The sequence below is a fragment of the Chelonia mydas genome, chromosome 8, assembly GCF_015237465.2.
Source record: "Chelonia mydas isolate rCheMyd1 chromosome 8, rCheMyd1.pri.v2, whole genome shotgun sequence".
Classification (NCBI taxonomy): domain Eukaryota; kingdom Metazoa; phylum Chordata; order Testudines; family Cheloniidae; genus Chelonia; species Chelonia mydas.
This window is the reverse complement of record NC_057854.1, coordinates 14,477,096-14,494,653: the sequence shown is the minus strand read 5'-3', so window position 1 is coordinate 14,494,653 and position 17,558 is coordinate 14,477,096. Positions and strand designations below refer to the sequence as shown.

General features: G+C 41.2%; 1 protein-coding gene across 5 annotated transcripts in view; it reads left to right on the top strand.

Annotated features, from left to right (window-relative positions):
• The window catches only part of ACSL6 (acyl-CoA synthetase long chain family member 6), a 112,203-nt gene that overhangs the window by 52,591 nt on the left and 42,054 nt on the right, over positions 1-17,558 (top strand). For all 5 annotated transcript variants that reach the window (XM_027825818.3, XM_043553007.1, XM_027825805.3 and 2 more), the window contains exons 2-8: positions 3,557-3,777; positions 9,711-9,825; positions 13,107-13,171; positions 13,966-14,067; positions 14,204-14,303; positions 15,968-16,146; positions 16,529-16,561. In XM_027825818.3, the coding sequence (XP_027681619.3) occupies positions 3,557-3,777; positions 9,711-9,825; positions 13,107-13,171; positions 13,966-14,067; positions 14,204-14,303; positions 15,968-16,146; positions 16,529-16,561 (815 nt within the window). The remainder of the gene's footprint in view (positions 1-3,556; positions 3,778-9,710; positions 9,826-13,106; positions 13,172-13,965; positions 14,068-14,203; positions 14,304-15,967; positions 16,147-16,528; positions 16,562-17,558) is intronic.

Below are 17,558 nucleotides of genomic sequence, written 5' to 3'. Positions count from 1 at the left end.
TTGGCTGTAAAGATCCAGCAATAAGTTAAAGAAAGGCCTGATAAAGATCAAATACTCAACAGTTCGCTACCCTCCCCATCCCCCGCCACCACCCAGCAGGAAACAAGTAAACCTCAGACTTAGCACATATGTGGCACTTTTACATATGCAAAAAATAACTAATTAGATAGATTTAAATGGACTAATTAAGTAAAGTATCATACACTAGAGATGGCAACACACACAGGCCTAGTCACAACAACACATGCAAATACATGGGAATGGAATGGATAATTGTCAGCAGCCGGATCAGAAGGATGTTAAGCACCATAGATGCGTTGCTGGAAGTGCCGTCTTTCAGATGAGATGTAAGCTCTAAGAACCCGATTCCACCTCCTACTGGTGCAGAGATGTGGGACCAAGGGGAGGCATCTGACCCTTTCACTTCCCCTGTCAGAGAGTAGTTGAGGGTTGCACCCCCGTTGCCTTAGCATCATGGGCTTTGCAACTGCCAAGGAATAGCCAAGCTACAGAAATGCCCTGGCCATGGCTCTGTCCACCCTGGAACTCCTCCTGCACCAGGGTTGCCTACGCTGGTGAGATATTTCAGGGGGAGAGGTGTTGTGCGGCTGTTTTGCAGCCACTTTGACAGCATGGTGGGTGTAGAGTGGCCATGGGACACTGATAAATCAGACACTAGATCATAGTATCTTGCAGACATTAAAGTTCTCGTGGCTCGATCCTTTGTCCTGGCCAAAACTCCAACTTGAGTGAATTCATTCTACTTACCAAAATTCCCCCTGCAGTTTCAGCGGGATGAGGTACACCAGTTCTGAAGGACTGGGTGCTGCTGCTGTGTTTTGCTTCAGCAGCCACTGCATTTTAATGGTGGACAATGTGCTCACTAGGCATATTAGTCTATAAAATCCTTTGGGACCAAAGGGATTAAATTAATGCACAATATTAAAATACAAATACTAGGAAAATGTAACAGGGGAAGTTTGCACCAACCTGCGATAATACTTTAAATGAACTGAGCTCAAAAAACCATGTAGCCGGCACTATTTCCCACTCTTCACAAAGCCTTGCTGAAATCTGCAGCTGGAGAAACCTGAACTCATATAAGGCGATGCTGGTAGGAATAAGGAAGGATTTTGAAAAAAATTGCCTCCTCTATAGCATCCCCACTATCAAGGGCTTCTGCCTTCACATTGTTCATTCAGCATGCAGCCATGGTATCCTGTAGCTCACGAAAGCTTATGCTCAAATAAATTGGTTAGTCTCTAAGGTGCCACAAGTACTCCTTTTCTTTTTGTGAATACAGACTAACACGGCTGCTACTCTGAAAGGTATCCTTTTAGGCTCCTGAGGACTGATTAATGCCCAAATGGCCGAGGGGGCATAGAACATGCACTTTTGCCTGCCAGTGACCTGAAGATTGTACCCCATCTTATCGGACACAGATCAGGCCATGATGAGCCATACTTGAGAAAGATCTTGGAGTCATCGTGGATAGTTCTCTGGCAACATCTGCTCAGTGTGCAACGGCAGTCAGAAAAGTGAACGATGTGAGGAACAATTAGGAAAGGGATAGATAATGCCACTATATAAATTCGTGGTATGCCCACACCTTAAATACTGTATGCAGTTCTTGCCGCCCCATCTCAGAAAAGATTATTAGAATTGGAAAAAGTAGTGAGAAGGCCAACAAAAAATGATTAAGGGTATGGAACAGCTTCTATAGGAGGAGAGGTTAAAAAGACTGGGACTATTCAGCTTAGAAAAGAGATGGGGGGGGTGGGGGGGGGATATGATAGAGGTCTATAAAATCCTGAATGGTGTGGAGAAAGAGAACAGAGAGGTGTTATTTATCCCTTCACATAACACAAGAACCAGGAGTCACCAATGAAATTAATAGGCAGCAGGTTTAAAACGAACAAAAGGAAGTTCTTCTTCAAACAATGCATCGTCAACCTCTGGAACTCATTCACAGGGGATGTTGTGAAGGCCAAAACTATAACTGGGTTCAAAAAAGAATTTGACAAGTTCTTGGAGGGTAGGTCTATCAATGGCTATTAGCCAGGATGGTCAGGGATGCAACTTCATGCTCTGGGTTTCCCTAAACCTCTGACTACCAGAAGCTGAGACTGGACAACAGGGGATGGATCACTCGATAAATTGCCCTGTTCTGTTCATTCCCTCAGAAGCATCTGGCACCAGCCTCTGTCTGAAGACAGGATACTGGGCTTGATGGACCTTTGGTCTGACCCAGTATGACTGTTCTTACGTTCACATTCCTGACCTTCAGGCTTGATCATTGCACCTCATTACACATCAAAAATGAATCCAAAGAGGCCGAAAAAGCTCCCGGTGGTACAAAGCACAATAGGCCATTGTCTGAGCAGCATGGGATGCATAAACACATAACTTTGGTGCTCTGCTCCTTGCACTTGTTCCCCAAAGCATGCAGAGTCCAGTTCAATCTGTCTCTTGATATTCACAGCTCACTGTTAGATTGGCCCTAGCTACCTGAGAAATCACCTCTGCCACTGCAGCCAGGACCTCCCATGAAGGAGCTGTCTTCCACCCAAACAATGAAACTGTTGACCAATCAGGGGAAAGCTCAAGAGCACAGGAAGAAGAACTTTCACAGGAACTGGACCTAGACTCTGGAACTCTCTCCTACAAGAGATTAGAATGCACCACATCAAAACTAAATGCAAAACTCATCGCTTTGACTTGGCTTCCTTTCAATTTGTTCTTCAGATACATACGAAAACCAACACACAAACTAATCAGGCTTTTTCTCCTACAGGCTGGGAAAGAAGAAATGGAGAGATTGCTAATTTTATTTCTATTTTACTTAAGAGGTACTACGACAGCACAGTATCAGGGGCTCACAGAAGTCAGTACCTTGAGTTAGAGGTGGGAGAAAAATTACAGGCTTCCTGAAAGATGTTGGCTCACAGAGTAAAAGAAAAAGCTGGAGCTTTAAATAGCTGCTGCTAAATTCTTAGTCATTTTCAAAACTCTGCGTCTCTGTAATGACTGTGAAGTGTGGAATAGTCAAGGATCCTCTCGCTGACGGAAGTGACGCATCCTTTTGCCGAGGGTACGCTGCCACTTTAAGTTATCATGTGATTATCACCAGTGCTAAGAATATTTGAAATGGAAAAAATCCATGCAGGTTAAAGGCATCTCTTCTAGCAGTCAGCTGCCTTCCATGCCTCAGTCTCTCTGCCTTTGTTTGTAAGGGCCTGGTTTCAAGCAGAGCCAGGGGGCTTTCGTTACATGTTTCAGACACAGAACAGTCTAAATATACACGGTTCCTCTTGCTGTGATGCTAATTACGCTTTTTGCTCTGTGCCATTCTTTTGTAGCTGCACCTTTTTTGCTTTTTTCTTTTTTGTGGACAGCTGTTTCTGGGTCAGCATAGCAGTATGTTTCTAAAAGGTAAAGAGAGAACTGCCTTTCCTTGCCTTTGTTCCCTGAGAAGTATGGCAAATGTTTTGGCCTATGTCTACTATGTCTGTTAATCCTGTGGCATTAACTCATTTTTTTCCTTTGGATCCTGCAGAATTGGCCCTTTCAATCTTTGAAAAGATGCAAGCACAGGAAATCTTGAGGACCCTGCGGCTGCCCGAGTTTGACAGCTTCAGCCAGTTTTTCCACAGCTTGCCAGCTACCACCTTAGTTGGCATTGGTGCCTTTGCAGCTATGATCACATACTGGTTTGCTAGCCGGCCAAAGGCTTTGAAGCCCCCATGTGACCTCTTGATGCAGACAGAAGAAGTTGCGGTAAGGCTAGCATTATTTATACCCTTCAACGAATAAAAAAAGTAAACCCTATGAATGCAGAGGCTAGGCTGGCTAGATTCCATGGGCTGAGTCTCCACGGGCGGGTCCCTTGTACAGTAATTCACACCCATGCAGAGTGGTTGTAGAGTGCTACTAAATCAGAAGCATACTGTTTTACGCCCACTTTGCATAGGTGGTACGTGGCTGCAAGGCTGTTGAGAATCAGGCCCTAGCTATTTGTTGTGGGTGCTATACTGTTCCATCCTGGACAATAGTTCACAGTCTGTTACACCACAGATTAATTTGACCCACTTTGTTCCTTCCTTTTAAACTCCTGGAAAACTAACATTCAAGCCACGAATTTAATCCCTACTTAATTCCTCCAGTTTTAGCCTGGCTTGACCATGAAGCACTGAAAAATTGCATACAAGCCACTAAAAACCAAGATTTACTGTTCCCAAAGATGGTAATTATAATCTCGCATACCACCATGTGCAATGCTAACTCTGTAATGGTGGCTGCTGTGCGTTCAGTGATACCGCAAAAAATTATGCTTTAATTCAAACCTGAGGCTATTTATTCATCGTGATGCTTTTAAGGAGCCTTGAGGTCTAAAGAAACTGCCCCCTGTTAAAGCGCAAAAACGTCCAAGAAAAACATCTCAAGTTGAACTCGTATTCAAAATTGAGACATATAGTATGAATCTAAAGGTTAATGACAGGTTTGTCCTTCTAGCAGGTTCCCCTTTAAGAGAACTTCACTGTCCTTACTTATTTAAAAAAAATAGGCAAAAGTTTACATTTCCCATGGAAGTATTTTCTTATGAGTAGAACAAGGACTCTGGGGTTCTCTCCCCAGCCATGTTTCTGTCTCACTGTATGACCTTGGGCTCTCTGCTTCAGTTTAAACCCTTGTACCATGTAGTGAATAAAACCTGCCTAACTTACTGAGGTGTTGTGCGAATAATTAGCATTTGGAAAGTACTTTGCAAAAAGAAGGTTTTAGTTGTTATGAAATTGACGTGGCAAACTAATAATATTCCCATGAGATTCCCTATCTAAACTATCTGCTACCCTGTATTTTTATTTTATATGTACTCACTGATTTGAAAGAGAGAGAAACTGGATGCTGTAAGGATTAATCCAGGGTTATCCACACTAGTAATTGCCAGATGAGAGGCACGATCTCATTGAAGACACTGTGTGTTGAGCTGATTTGCGTCACCTGAGTCCTTGAGGGCTTTAATAGGAATCTGAATCATGTGGAAGCTGAATCACTGATGCAGCACCATCTTTTCTCTCTCAAAGGCTATCGTTAGGCAACGGCACAAGACAAGTAGAAAGACCAAAAGGCAACAGGGAAGGACAAAAAAAAAAAAAATCCAGAGTCCAAAACTTTTGCTGAACATACTCCGAAGTGAATTATTTAATGGGAAACCCGCCTTATCTTCCCAAGAGCTTGGCCTGTTTGTGGACCTGAGATGGTATTTATTTGTCAATCAGGAAGGCCAGTAAACTTCCCGAGAGTAACAGAAGCATGAGCCATACTAAGGCCTAGCTCCTGATCTCATTGTAGCCAATGGCAAAACTTCCACTGATTCCAGTGCAGCCCAAACCCACAAGCTGCCCTGTATCTTTGTCAGTGCCTCTCCGAAAGAGGGAATGAAATAGATCCACATAGTAGCAAATTCACTATTCCCACATTGTTCTCTAACCACCTGTCCCTGCATGTACGGCTATGCAGGCAACTCCCAGGCCAGGAAGCTAGAGTCCACAGTACACTGGTGGATGAACACTATCTGCCTGGGCTCCCCAAAACTTGCTCCTGACCCTGCTGCATCTACTGACCTCGGTGCCCACCAAGTCTGGGGTCCGCATTTGCCCCTTGGTGAAATTTAATGTTCCCTTTTTAAAAGGGTGCAATATTGCACTTATAGAGGAGAGATCACTTCTATCTTTGAATGGCAAATTTCAGTGCCACTATGTTTCTTCACCTTTCCCGCTGCAGAGCAGAGCTACTGTGATGAACTTGCATTAACCTCCACTTTTTACAATATTATCAGTATCCCTCCGGCTCTCCAGCTCTGAATTCTTGGCTACAAGCAGGTGTCCTTTTTGGTTTGTTTTTTTTTCATTAGTTGTAAAATGAGCTTCCAGAAATATTTTTCTCTATGCCATCTACAGATTTATAGCAATCCTTCTTCAAAAGTCTTTGGGAAACATAAACTACCTCCAAGAGAATCGTGCAGTGTCATGCATTTTGTGGGAGTTGTCCCAACGTTGTTCTGAAAGCAGTTTTCACACAGGAGGTCAGACTAGATGCTCTGGTGGTCCCTTCTGGCTTTAGAATTCATGTAACATAGTCGTTATCTAACATTCATTGCACAAATTCTTCTGGGACTTTAAACTCCTCTGAGTGGTGTCATAGGAAGGTAATGATTCTACTAGGGCTATTAATTTTTACTACACTAGTTAAAACCACCAAGCAAACAAAAGCAGAGGTGGCCAGTGATAGCATGCTGAGGTACCTTTTCTTGCATGAGGGTGGAATTTGAATGGGACTATTTCTTTGAACTTTTGGGATCAAATTCAGTTTAGGGGTAATAGGTGCACCTCCATTTGGAGTCAGTAGGAGCTATGCGCTCTTATGCCAGGACTGAATTTGACAGATAGGTCCAAACTATGACCCTGGTCCTGCAACCACCTACACATGTATTTAATGTTACTATCATGAGTAGTCCCACTGACTTCAGCGGCACTGCTCATGGTAGTAAAGCTAAGCACATCTGTAAGTGTTTGCAGGATCAAGGCCTTTATATTCATTTATTTGAATTGGTCAAAACTTTTTTTTTTTTTAATGAAAAACAGCTTTTGCCCAAAAGAAAAGTTTTCATGGAAAAAAATTAGTAAAAATGGAGGGGGGAAGGGGACTTTGTTTTTGTATAAAGAAAAGTTGGGTTTTGCTAACTGAACATTTTTACTGTAAACTAAAAAATATTTGACTTCTGGTTGTTAATTGAAAAAACTGAAATTTGATGAGGGAAATTTCCCAAAAACAAACAAAATTGTTTTTTGCGGGAAATTTTAATAATTAGGCTGTTTTGATCAGCACTAAAATCAGTTACTTAGTTCTATTACGTTTTTTTTTTTTTAAAGATACCTAGTCCAGAAAGACTGGATTATTTTCTGTTGCACAGCTATCGTCAATGCTGTTTTGAAGTCCAAGATCAAGTACAAGAATAAAAAGATGTTTTGTCTTCTGCAAGCTTCATTGACGCTAGAATAGTTATTAGTGTAGAATAGGAAACTAGAACCTCTCAAAACTTTGGTCTGGCTTTATTGATTCTGTCAGAGTTACTATTTTGTACTTTGTGTGTTCACTAGCTATAGCAATGCTCCTTGTGGGAGTTGGTCTTGAATTCAACGCTATCCAATGGCTGGAAGCTGAACTTAAAATAATTCAGACTGGAAATATAGCACAAAATTTTACCAGTGAGAGTAATTAACTACTAAACCAATGTACTCAGGAGTGTGGTGGATTCTTCATCACTTGGAGACTTTTAGAAAGAGATCCTGTCTTATCTTAATGATAGCCTATAGCTCACACATGAGCTATGGGCGTGATGCAGATATCATTGGGTGAGGTTGTTTGGTCTGTGCTATGTGGGAGTGAGACTAGATCATCATAATGGTCCCTTCTGATCTTCAAGTATATGAATCTATGAATTATTCAAAAAGTAAACATCTTACAGTATTGCCCTGTAAACAAATGTATGTCCCAGTAGTCTGACTAGTAGTCTGAATTTTTACTGCTGATGTTTAGAGCACTGTGTCAAACCAGAGATCTGTGAGTTGCTCCTGTGGATTGGTTATATCTATACATTAATGCAGAACTGGTGCAATGTTTCCAAAAATACAGACTAGCTGGTTTTAAAGATATGACTGTACCTACAGCCAGATGGTGCAAGTTAAGACTAATGTACTTGGATAGGAAACTCCCAAAGTAAAAGCAGTCTTCTGTAAGGATGTTGCTCATTCAGCAGCTGTCATTTTTCTTTCTGAGTCAGTACTGAGCCAGTTAGGGTGATCAGATGCCCTGATTTTATAGGGACAGTCCTGATATTTGGGGCTTTTTCTTATATAGTCACCTATTAACCCCCACCCCGTCTCAATTTTTCACACTTGGTATCTGGTCAGCCTAGAACCAGTGCTCAACCCATTGCATTAGCAGGCACTGTGCTGTGCTATGCTGTGCCAATGAAGTCTTCTAGGTAAAGGGCGAAATCCTAGCCGTACTGAAGCTAATCACAAAACTATCATTGAATTCAATAAGGCCAAGATGTTCAATTGAATCAGACCATTTTTTAAAAAAAACCTCATGGCAACTTTTGCAAGAGTATGGTATGATAACTCCAGGGAGCAGACCAAATTTTAGACTGATTAATTAATTACATTTTGCCTACCCGCATTGCCTCTCCATTTATAAATGGATAAGATGTTTTGGATCATTATACAAGAATTAATGTTTCTGTATTCTGGGACGGAATATAGCCGCTGCTGAATAGAAATAGCTGCATGTCCGTGGTGAATTCTGGTGTAAAGTTCATAAAAAAGCATTCTGAAATCCTTCTGAATGATGGACGGAATATAAATGCACAACATTTATGTTACTGAATTATTTTTTTTAAATAAATTATGTCCTGAAAGCCTTCAATTCTTCATTTTTAAAAGTAGCATCCTTATAGGAGAGCAAAGCTAGGCTGAAACCCACCAAAGAGAGGATGAAAAAAAAATAAAACTAAAAAATGTCAAATCAGTTTTAATCAAACTCTGTTTAAAGCAAAGAGAGACATGAAATGGAAATTTGCTCCCTATCATGAAAAACCAGGAGATTTCTCTGTGAAGGATGGGAGGTGTAAGGGAGATTCAGTGCAATTTGAGGGGCTTTGTTGTCTAGTCTGTTCCTTCTATATCAGCCTAAAATATTTCCATGAATGTAAGAACTATTTAAATGATTTTTGAGACTAGAAACATTAGTCTCTAATTTCAATCTGTGAATAAAACCAACAGCTGCTCTAAATGGTGAGCATGTAAAGATTCTTGTTCCATGTACTAGGAGAGAGTAAGAAAGCTATACAATCATCTAGAGCAGTGCTACTCAAAGTGGTGGTCCGCGGACCTGCGCGCACATTGGAAAAAAAATTGCCGGTCCCCCACATCAGATCTAGAGCCTTGGAGGGAAGGAATGGGCTAAATCCTTGGGGCATGGCTAGAGAGCAAAATCGGTAGTGAAGCTGGTGCAAGTGCATTAGTACCTCTGGGCAAACACAAAAACCCAGTAGCCTAACTAGTCAGTAGGCTTGGGGCTCAGTTGTTGTTTTCCTTGGTTTTTACTTAAAGAACTGCATTTATGAGTGAAGAATAAATGTGCTTACAAAGTGAATCACATAGGCTGTGTTTTGTGTTTCATTTTATAAAGCCCTTTATGGCTTGGCTTGGCTTTTTTATTTTTACAGAAACAGAACAGTGGGGATTTTTTTGGTGGGTTAAGGAAAATCATAACAAACCCGCCGGTCTGACTTTTATACAGTTTTAGACAAAAGCAAATATTTATGTCAAGGCTAACACCGGAATATAATTCAATATGTTTTCCCACAAAAAATATTAGAGCACTTGTAATCTGGAGGCTAATCCATCATGCAGGTTATAATATAAGCTTAAGGCAGGTTCATGATTAAATTCTCTCTGCCTCTAGGTTTATGATGCCAGCTTGCCTGATCCTGCAATTTATACTCAGGCTGTCATGGCCTAAGTACCGCACTATGGGACCAGGTTCCAAAGATGGTTGTGCTGGGTTTGTTTGGTTTTTTTAGTCTCTCTCTTTCCAAAGGTTCTGATCCGATCATTATATGTTGTTGTTTTTGGTTTTCATAGGGCTGGGAAGGAGCTCGGCGGTCCATGCTAGGTGACAGCCGAGAATTATTATCTAACTACTATGATGATGTAAGGACAATGTATGAAGTATTTAGAAGGGGATTTAACATATCTGGTAAGTGATGAGGATATGGAAATATCATGGTATTGACTAAAACCCCACTGGGCTTCGATGCTGCTATCTCAGCGCTGGTCAGAGCGTAGAATTGGGTCTGATGTCCTTGGAGAAAACAGCTGTACAGATTGGGGCTTAATCCCACTCCCAGTGAAGTCAATAAGAGGTCTGCTGTTGACCAAGATTGGGCCTTGCTGGCTAGGGAAACAACTGGTCCAAAAAAATGTGGGCCTGTAGGAGTTTTGAGTGAAGAAGTGAAGCAAATTCAGGCCACAATCAGCTTCTTAACTGCAGAAACCAGCATACAGCCATGGAAGAGCTTCACAGGCTACAGCAAGCATGGAAGCCATGGTATTTTTACTGAAGTGGGGCGTGTAGGTGAAACTCAAAAGTGGCAAAATGGCCGAGGCCCCTAAATCCCATTGGCTTTCATAAACACTTCAATCCCTTTGGCACTTTAGAAGATGTTATCCTCTGGCCATCATTTTTAATCTTGGGTGCCTACATTCAGATTTAAGCACCTGAATAAGTAGTTTGGCTTCCAGAGCTGCTGAGCACCTGCAACTCCCCTGGCAATGATTGTGGAGTTCCACATGCAGAGGGCTTGCATCTGACCCTGCTTGGGTAAATGGCAGAAATTTTGCAAGGTTCCATCTGCATAGCTTAGCAAATGAACTACACCCCTTCCACTACTGATCTTCCTCAGTTGACCTACATCTGACACACTTAACTATAAAAAGTGCTGTTTTAATTGTCTAGGGATAAAACAGTGGCTACAGGGAACAGAAAGCAGAAATGATATATTTATCTTGCAGTAATTAAACTAAAGGGAGCAAGCAATAAATCTCTCTCTGGCCTAGGTTGACACTAATTCTGTAGCTTGAAATGTCCTCAAGAAAGCATCATGTTAGTGCTATTAAAAATTACAGTTGACACAAACCCTGCCAACGGGTGGTTTAGATGGATAGAATTATTAAGCATTTTTTGTCTGCATTCCTTTATTTGAACTGTGATTTTGGAATGGCACGACTGCTCCAGTGGATAGGGCACACGGAGCCAGGATCCTGAGTAGCTCCAAGATTATGACTCTTAAAGGATGCCTTTGTCACCCTTCTAAGTATCAGCTTTTCCTATCAGAGCCTTGCAAGAGCACAAAAGGAGTGGGGAGGAGGAAAGTACCTGAAAAGGTTTTGACCTTTTATTAATGAGGACTTTACAAACACAGGTCCTGATAAGATGGGTTTTTTGAGTCAGAGAGCTCTTGAACTGGAAGCTGTGAATTTCAGAATTCTAATGCCAGAGTCCTAACGCAGCCTGACTTCTTAAATTCTGTTTCCCCATCTTTATATAAATAAACTGGTCTTGACACCTTTTTGTTCTTTATTACTGCACCTGAAGTTTAAGGTGAAAAATCTTAAAAATGTAACTACATGAATAATGTTTGAACTGATAAGCTGAGGAGAAGAGGAACAGGAACAGGGGCGAAAGAGAGGGAGGCGAAGAGGATGTAATGTATGGACTAAGTGAAAGGAATGCATGCAAGTACAGGTTCTAGTCAGAGCCCTGTGATCTGCACAGTGGAATTTGCCTCAGAGTCTGTCTCATGTTGCAGAATTGGGCCTTGGAATCTAAGCACTAATGTCAAGAAAAAAGGTTTCTAGCTTTCATGGTTATGGGGGGGGGAACCTTCCAAACTTGAACCAACTATAAACCAGCATAGCGATGCCTACCTGAGTCTGCAGACAGCCTGAAACAATAGCTTTGAGAGGTGTGTGATCTTGCCCTCATCTCTGTGAGATGTTAACTTTGAAACCTAATGATGACAGTTTAAATGGCAACATTGGTAACTGATCATTTAGCAGGAACACCCGGTAAATGAGTCCCACAGTCCTCAATTGCCTCCTACACCTTCCCAGATGCCAAAAGCTCCCACTATGTCTTTCCCAGCTGCCAGACCTCTCAGCCTTGACAGCTTTTACAAAGCAGTTATGGGTTTTCAATACAAAATTTTGCGGTACATTGAAAATTAAATGTACAGGCAGAGTAAATTTAATTACATTCAGCATAAAATTAAATTACACCTGGAATACTGTATCGGTTCTACATTAAATGCAGTAAAACCCTCCATATTTAACATGTATTTGAAGCTTTCTGAGCATTTCCTGTCTGGTACCCTGAAGTGTGTCATTATTTATTATTACTTGTATTTCCATAGCCCCTAGGACCCCTAGTTATGGACCAGGACCCTTTGTGCTAGGTACTGTGCAAACAGAACAAAAAGACCTGCCCCAAAAAGCTCACAATCTGAGTATCGCAAAAAGAAAAGGAGTACTTGTGGCACCTTAGAGACTAACCAATTTATTTGAGCATAAGCTTTCGTGAGCTACAGCTCACTTCATCGGATGCATACTGTGGAAACTGCAGAAGATCATCCGATGAAGTGAGCTGTAGCTCACGAAAGCTTATGCTCAAATAAATTGGTTAGTCTCTAAGGTGCCACAAGTACTCCTTTTCTTTTTGCGAATACAGACTAACACGGCTGTTACTCTGAAATCTGAGTATCTAGGCTCCTGGCCACCGATTTAATAGGGCCCTTGCTGTGATCCTTTTTGGACTTGCACAAAACACATGAGCTTTGTTCTCAAATGGTTGGTGTTTTAATGCCACCAGAACCCTCAACAGAATAACTGGTGTGTATGATGCAGTTTGTTCTTCGGTGATGAGGCACAGGTAAGTACCTCAGTGGACAGGTGGGTTATGTGTGGTGAGGTATGGGAAGAAAGGCAGTTTAACATTCCAAGTATTGCTGTCCCCTTTTCCACGGTGAGACACTTATGTTCTCCACTCCTCCCGCAGAGAAGTGCATTTTTATTAGGAATAATTTTGATTTCCTAGAGCTTCAATGAAAGGGCAGTCAGACCTGTGGGAGGTGACATTTAGGATGAAAGCCATTGTCAGATAATGATGTTCACACTGTCTTAAGGAAAAGCTGGTTTAACAGGGCACTGGGCCTGTTCAGTGTCACCACCACCTCTGCAATTTTGAATGAAGGCTCAAAATGGTCCATAACCCAGTGCACCATTATACAGGGCTGTCTTCCTTTTTAATCTGGCAGCACTCTGTGTGAACTCTGCGTCAGAGAAACATGGATTGACCTTGATAATAACAATGGGTGTAACTTTTAGAGCAACCTCCTACTGTTAAGGTGCTCAGGGTCCTAGAATTCATTAGCACTTGGCTCTAAGACCCCCATAATTTTGTAATCTGTTTATTTTGCTTAGAGAATGGCCCCTGCGTAGGATTCAGAAAGCCCAAGCAGCCTTACCAATGGTTGTCGTATAAAGAGGTGAGGTTATCATGAATCTTTCTTTCACCAAGAATTCTTATCCTTTCTGTTTAAACGTAGCTGTTTTTAAAAGAAACCTCTAGTGCTATCCTGGAGAGGGGGGGGATCATGTATTATTTTACCACTTTCAACTACCTGCTTGTTTTCATTTGAGTCAGGATCCTCCCAGATGCTGCACATCTTCTGGCAGCTGCTATAAGCACTCTTCACTTCCATTGAGCTGTCTCAGCACTTAACAGGATTGGGAGCTTAGTGTTGACTAGTAGTAGTATTGATTTACAGAGCATCTTTCGCAAGCCAAAGCTTTGGAGAATTACAAACCCTGGGTTGTATCCTGATGGCTTCACTCATGGAAGTAGTTCCACTGAGTTCAGTGGGCATACTCGTGTGTAAGGTGTACAGATTTGATCAAATGTGATTACTTTGCCTCACTCACCACTGTTATGCAGCCACTTCTGGGTGGGGCAGCCGTGTAATAGCACTCAAAGTATTATGCACACTGAAATAAATAAACTACTGATTAGCTCTAAGACCAGAAATAAAGAGCATCAAAACAATTTCACGTGATGGGGGAGTTTTAAGTACGCAGAATTTAATTGCTCAAGTTGGAATTTAGCCAGGGATCTAGGGTGAATTCCAAAAGTATCATGAGTTCCTTAATGGTTACAGGAGACCAGAGTCTGTTTTATGTGTTATCCAACAAACTAATATTAGAGCCCACCACTGTAGATTAGGTTTCATTTGTGTCTGCTGCTTACATTCCTCTCTCTTATCCATTTTTCTCCCACTTTTAGGTCTTTGAAAGAGCAGAAGCTTTAGGATCAGGGTTACTCCAACAGGGATGTAAACAATCAACAAGTCAGTTTATTGGGATCTTTGCACAAAATCGTCCAGAGGTGAGATGTTGCTGTAACCTCATGCAGTATTAACAATATTCTTGAGTTTTGATCTCACTTTAAATTTTAATCTCATTAAGTGTTTTAATCACTCCTCATCCCTTACCCCTTTTCTCTTTGTAACATCTCCTTCCAGTGGATCATTTCTGAGCTGGGTTGTTATACCTATTCTATGGTGGTGGTCCCCCTGTATGACACATTAGGCCATGGAGCCATTCGTTACATTATCAACACAGGTAAAAACAGACATGCATAAATATCATTGAGGTTTTCAGAAAATCATTTTTGTTATGCAGAATGACTGATTTCTCTTCTGGTTTCCTAAAGGCAGATGCTTTGTCTCAGTGCATTGTTTTGGCTGGAAGTAACCTGAGCTGGGTTATATAGTATATCTCTATGTATCATGGCAGGATCAGCTTTATTATTCTGAAATTATCCCTAATGGATAAATTTTGTATATTTGTATATTCATCGTCTTGCAGCTTGTTCTATTGCTGAACTGAGTGTAGTGTTTATAAGTTTTCCCTTATACATTTTCTCTGTAACAACATTAGCCCATTACTACTTATTTTGTTCCAGTGACAAGTGCTAACAATTAATGTATCATTTAGTAACCTCACTTTATGCATGTATTTTATTTTGAACATTATGGGTCTTGAGCCTTAACTTTGCACCTGTCTTACTGGGATTTCTGCCTGGCAGGGTAAATTCTATTATGTAATAGACTTCCCCAAAAAATGAGACTCTCTCTCCCTACAAATAGAATTTTAAAGTTGTAGTGTCCGAATCCTGCAAAGCACTTAAGCACATGCTTAACTTTAAGCATCGGAGCCAGTGGGACAACTCACAAGCTTAAAGTTAAGCCCCTTCTTCAAACTTTGCAAGATCAGGGCTCAGGACCGTAAGAGCAAAATCTAAAGACTTTGTCTTGTGCCCAAAAACTGAGCACAAGGCTGTACAATTGTTTTGCAGGGACTGGTCTGAGCCGTAATAATGCAAAAGCAGGGCAGATTTTTAGTGGCATCTAACTTTATAACCCATATGAAAATGAGAATCCTGAATACGCACTGCTTTCTCAGAAGGAAGGTTCTTGTTCTATAATCACTTTCCTCAAGACTCCTGGACACTCGGTTGATGTATATTTTTAAAGAATGGGCCAGATCCTCTGTGGATGCAAACTGTCAATTTACAATTAATCACGGACACAAGTTGAGGATGTATTTCTTTCTTTTTTTTAAATGTCCTTTCTCTTTTTATGCCCTTTCTTTCCACTGCATCTTACATGTTGCACAGATGGCCAATTCCAATTGAGGACAGCGAGAGCTTTTTTTATTGACTTCAGTGGGACCAGGGTTTGGCCCAGTGTGCGTTTCAACTTGGCTCAAGGAGAGCTTGGCTGTTATTTCTGTGGCTGCAGGATAGCTCAGGCTCATAACAGCAACCAGACACTGACAAGATCATTCCAGTGAGAAGAATTATCTCAGTGCTACTATCTATTCCTTTTATCATTTTGGCTTTGAGTTTCTAACAACCACTTCATACCATTCAGGGTTGGGGTTTTTTTTGGGGGGGTGGGGGGGTTCAGTTTTTTAATATTTTTAATTGAATCCTAAAATAATTGTAGCTGTCGGTTTGATGCACTTTGTGCTACAAACAAATATTTGCCTTACCACTCATTCAATTTCAGATACAGTCGTGTGCTCTGTTCAGTGTTGATTTATGGTGACTAGGGTTAAATACTAAAATGTACTTGTTTCCTAAGAGAAAATATATATTATATTCCAAGCTCTCACGGTATAAATATAAGATGACTGTCAAAGACTGATTAGCAGAATTACTGTGAAGATGCAGCTAGTGTTAAATTTAAGTAAAAAAAAATTATTTTGTTTTTGTTTTTTAGCTGATATTTCCACAGTAATCTGTGACAAACCAGAAAAAGCCAGAATCCTCCTGGATCACGTGGAGAAAAGAGAAATGCCAAGCTTAAAGTCTATTATTCTGATGGACCCTTTTGAGAAGGACCTAAAGGAAAGAGGGCAAAGATGTGGTGTTCAGGTCCAATCCATGCAGGAAATAGAGGTGAAGTTCCTATCCCTCTTGTTTAATGTTAGACTCAAAAATAATCAGCTCAGATATTATTTGATGAAATCCAGGAGATGGATGTTCAGTTAAAGCAAGAAGCTGCTTCTCATGGATAAAGTTACATTATTATTAGTAGGCACATTGATCAGCTACTTTTTCTCTTTTATGCTGGATTCTTCTGTTTTATATATTTTTCTCAGAGGTTTTACTGCAACTAAACTTTGTTCTAAACCGGATCCTGTAGAGATGTCAGGGCAGGATTTTCCTGCTCTTCTTTCTCTCTTTCTGTCTCCAGCTTCCTCGGTCATTTGCAGTTTATTAACAAGCACATTAATCTGCATATGTTAGAATGGAAATGATTTTGTTAATATTCTTTCAGGCTTGTGGCCGTGAGAGTCGGCGTGTCCCTGTGGTGAGTCCAATCATTCTTTTCTCCAACCTTTAATCGCGTGTAGTTACTTTAAACAAATTTCACAAATGAAAGAGAGAATAATTTGCCAGAGTGGGCACACCAACCCTGCACTGTGTTTGCGTGTTCATTAAATGTAGTGTCTGGTATATTTCTCAGTAGGAGGTGACTGACAATGAAGGATCCTAAAGATGCTCCATTATCTTCTACTAATGGTCTGAGTAGTGGATCTCATTTGCTGAAATGTATGTTATTTGCTTCATAAATTATATCCCCTGAATCCTTAATTAGAACTTCAGGACATAAACCCAAGGAAGCAATAATAGAGGATGAGACTCTACAGTGTTCTTTAAAGAGCTTTGTGAATGCTAGGCGTGAGAATAAGTAGGACAAATTAAACGAACCATCTTCAAAAAACTGCTAAACAAAATTCCTGACTTTAGAATAGATTTCAGACTACATGAATTTAATAGTGTCATTTATGAAAGGCAAATGAGCTACAAGTCAACAATAAGACAGTATAAAAACAACATAATAATAATTAATGGCTCCAGTTAAGACATCTCGATTGCCAGTCAGAAAAAAACAGGAAACATCTCAGACTAGATTCCTATAGGTTCATCTGGGTCCACATACAAACCCAATCCCTAACCCTAGTTTGAGAGCTCCATCCGTCCCCAATCCTAATCCTTGTTCACATCTGCTAACTGGTCCCATCCTTAACTCTTGCCCCAGCCTGCTAACAAGCCTGAATCCTAACTCAAACCCTAATCAGAATATGGACCCACCTACTATCCCAGGGGTCAGCAACCTTCAGCACGTGGTCCATCAAAGTAATCCGCTGGCAGGCCGTGAGACATTTTGTTTGCGTTGACCGTCCGCAGGCATGGCCCCCCGCAACTTCCAGTGGCTGCAGTTCGCCGTTCCCAGCCAATGGGAGCTGCAGGAAGTGGTGGCCAGCACGTCCCTGTGGCCTGCAGCTTCCTGCAGCTCTTGTTGG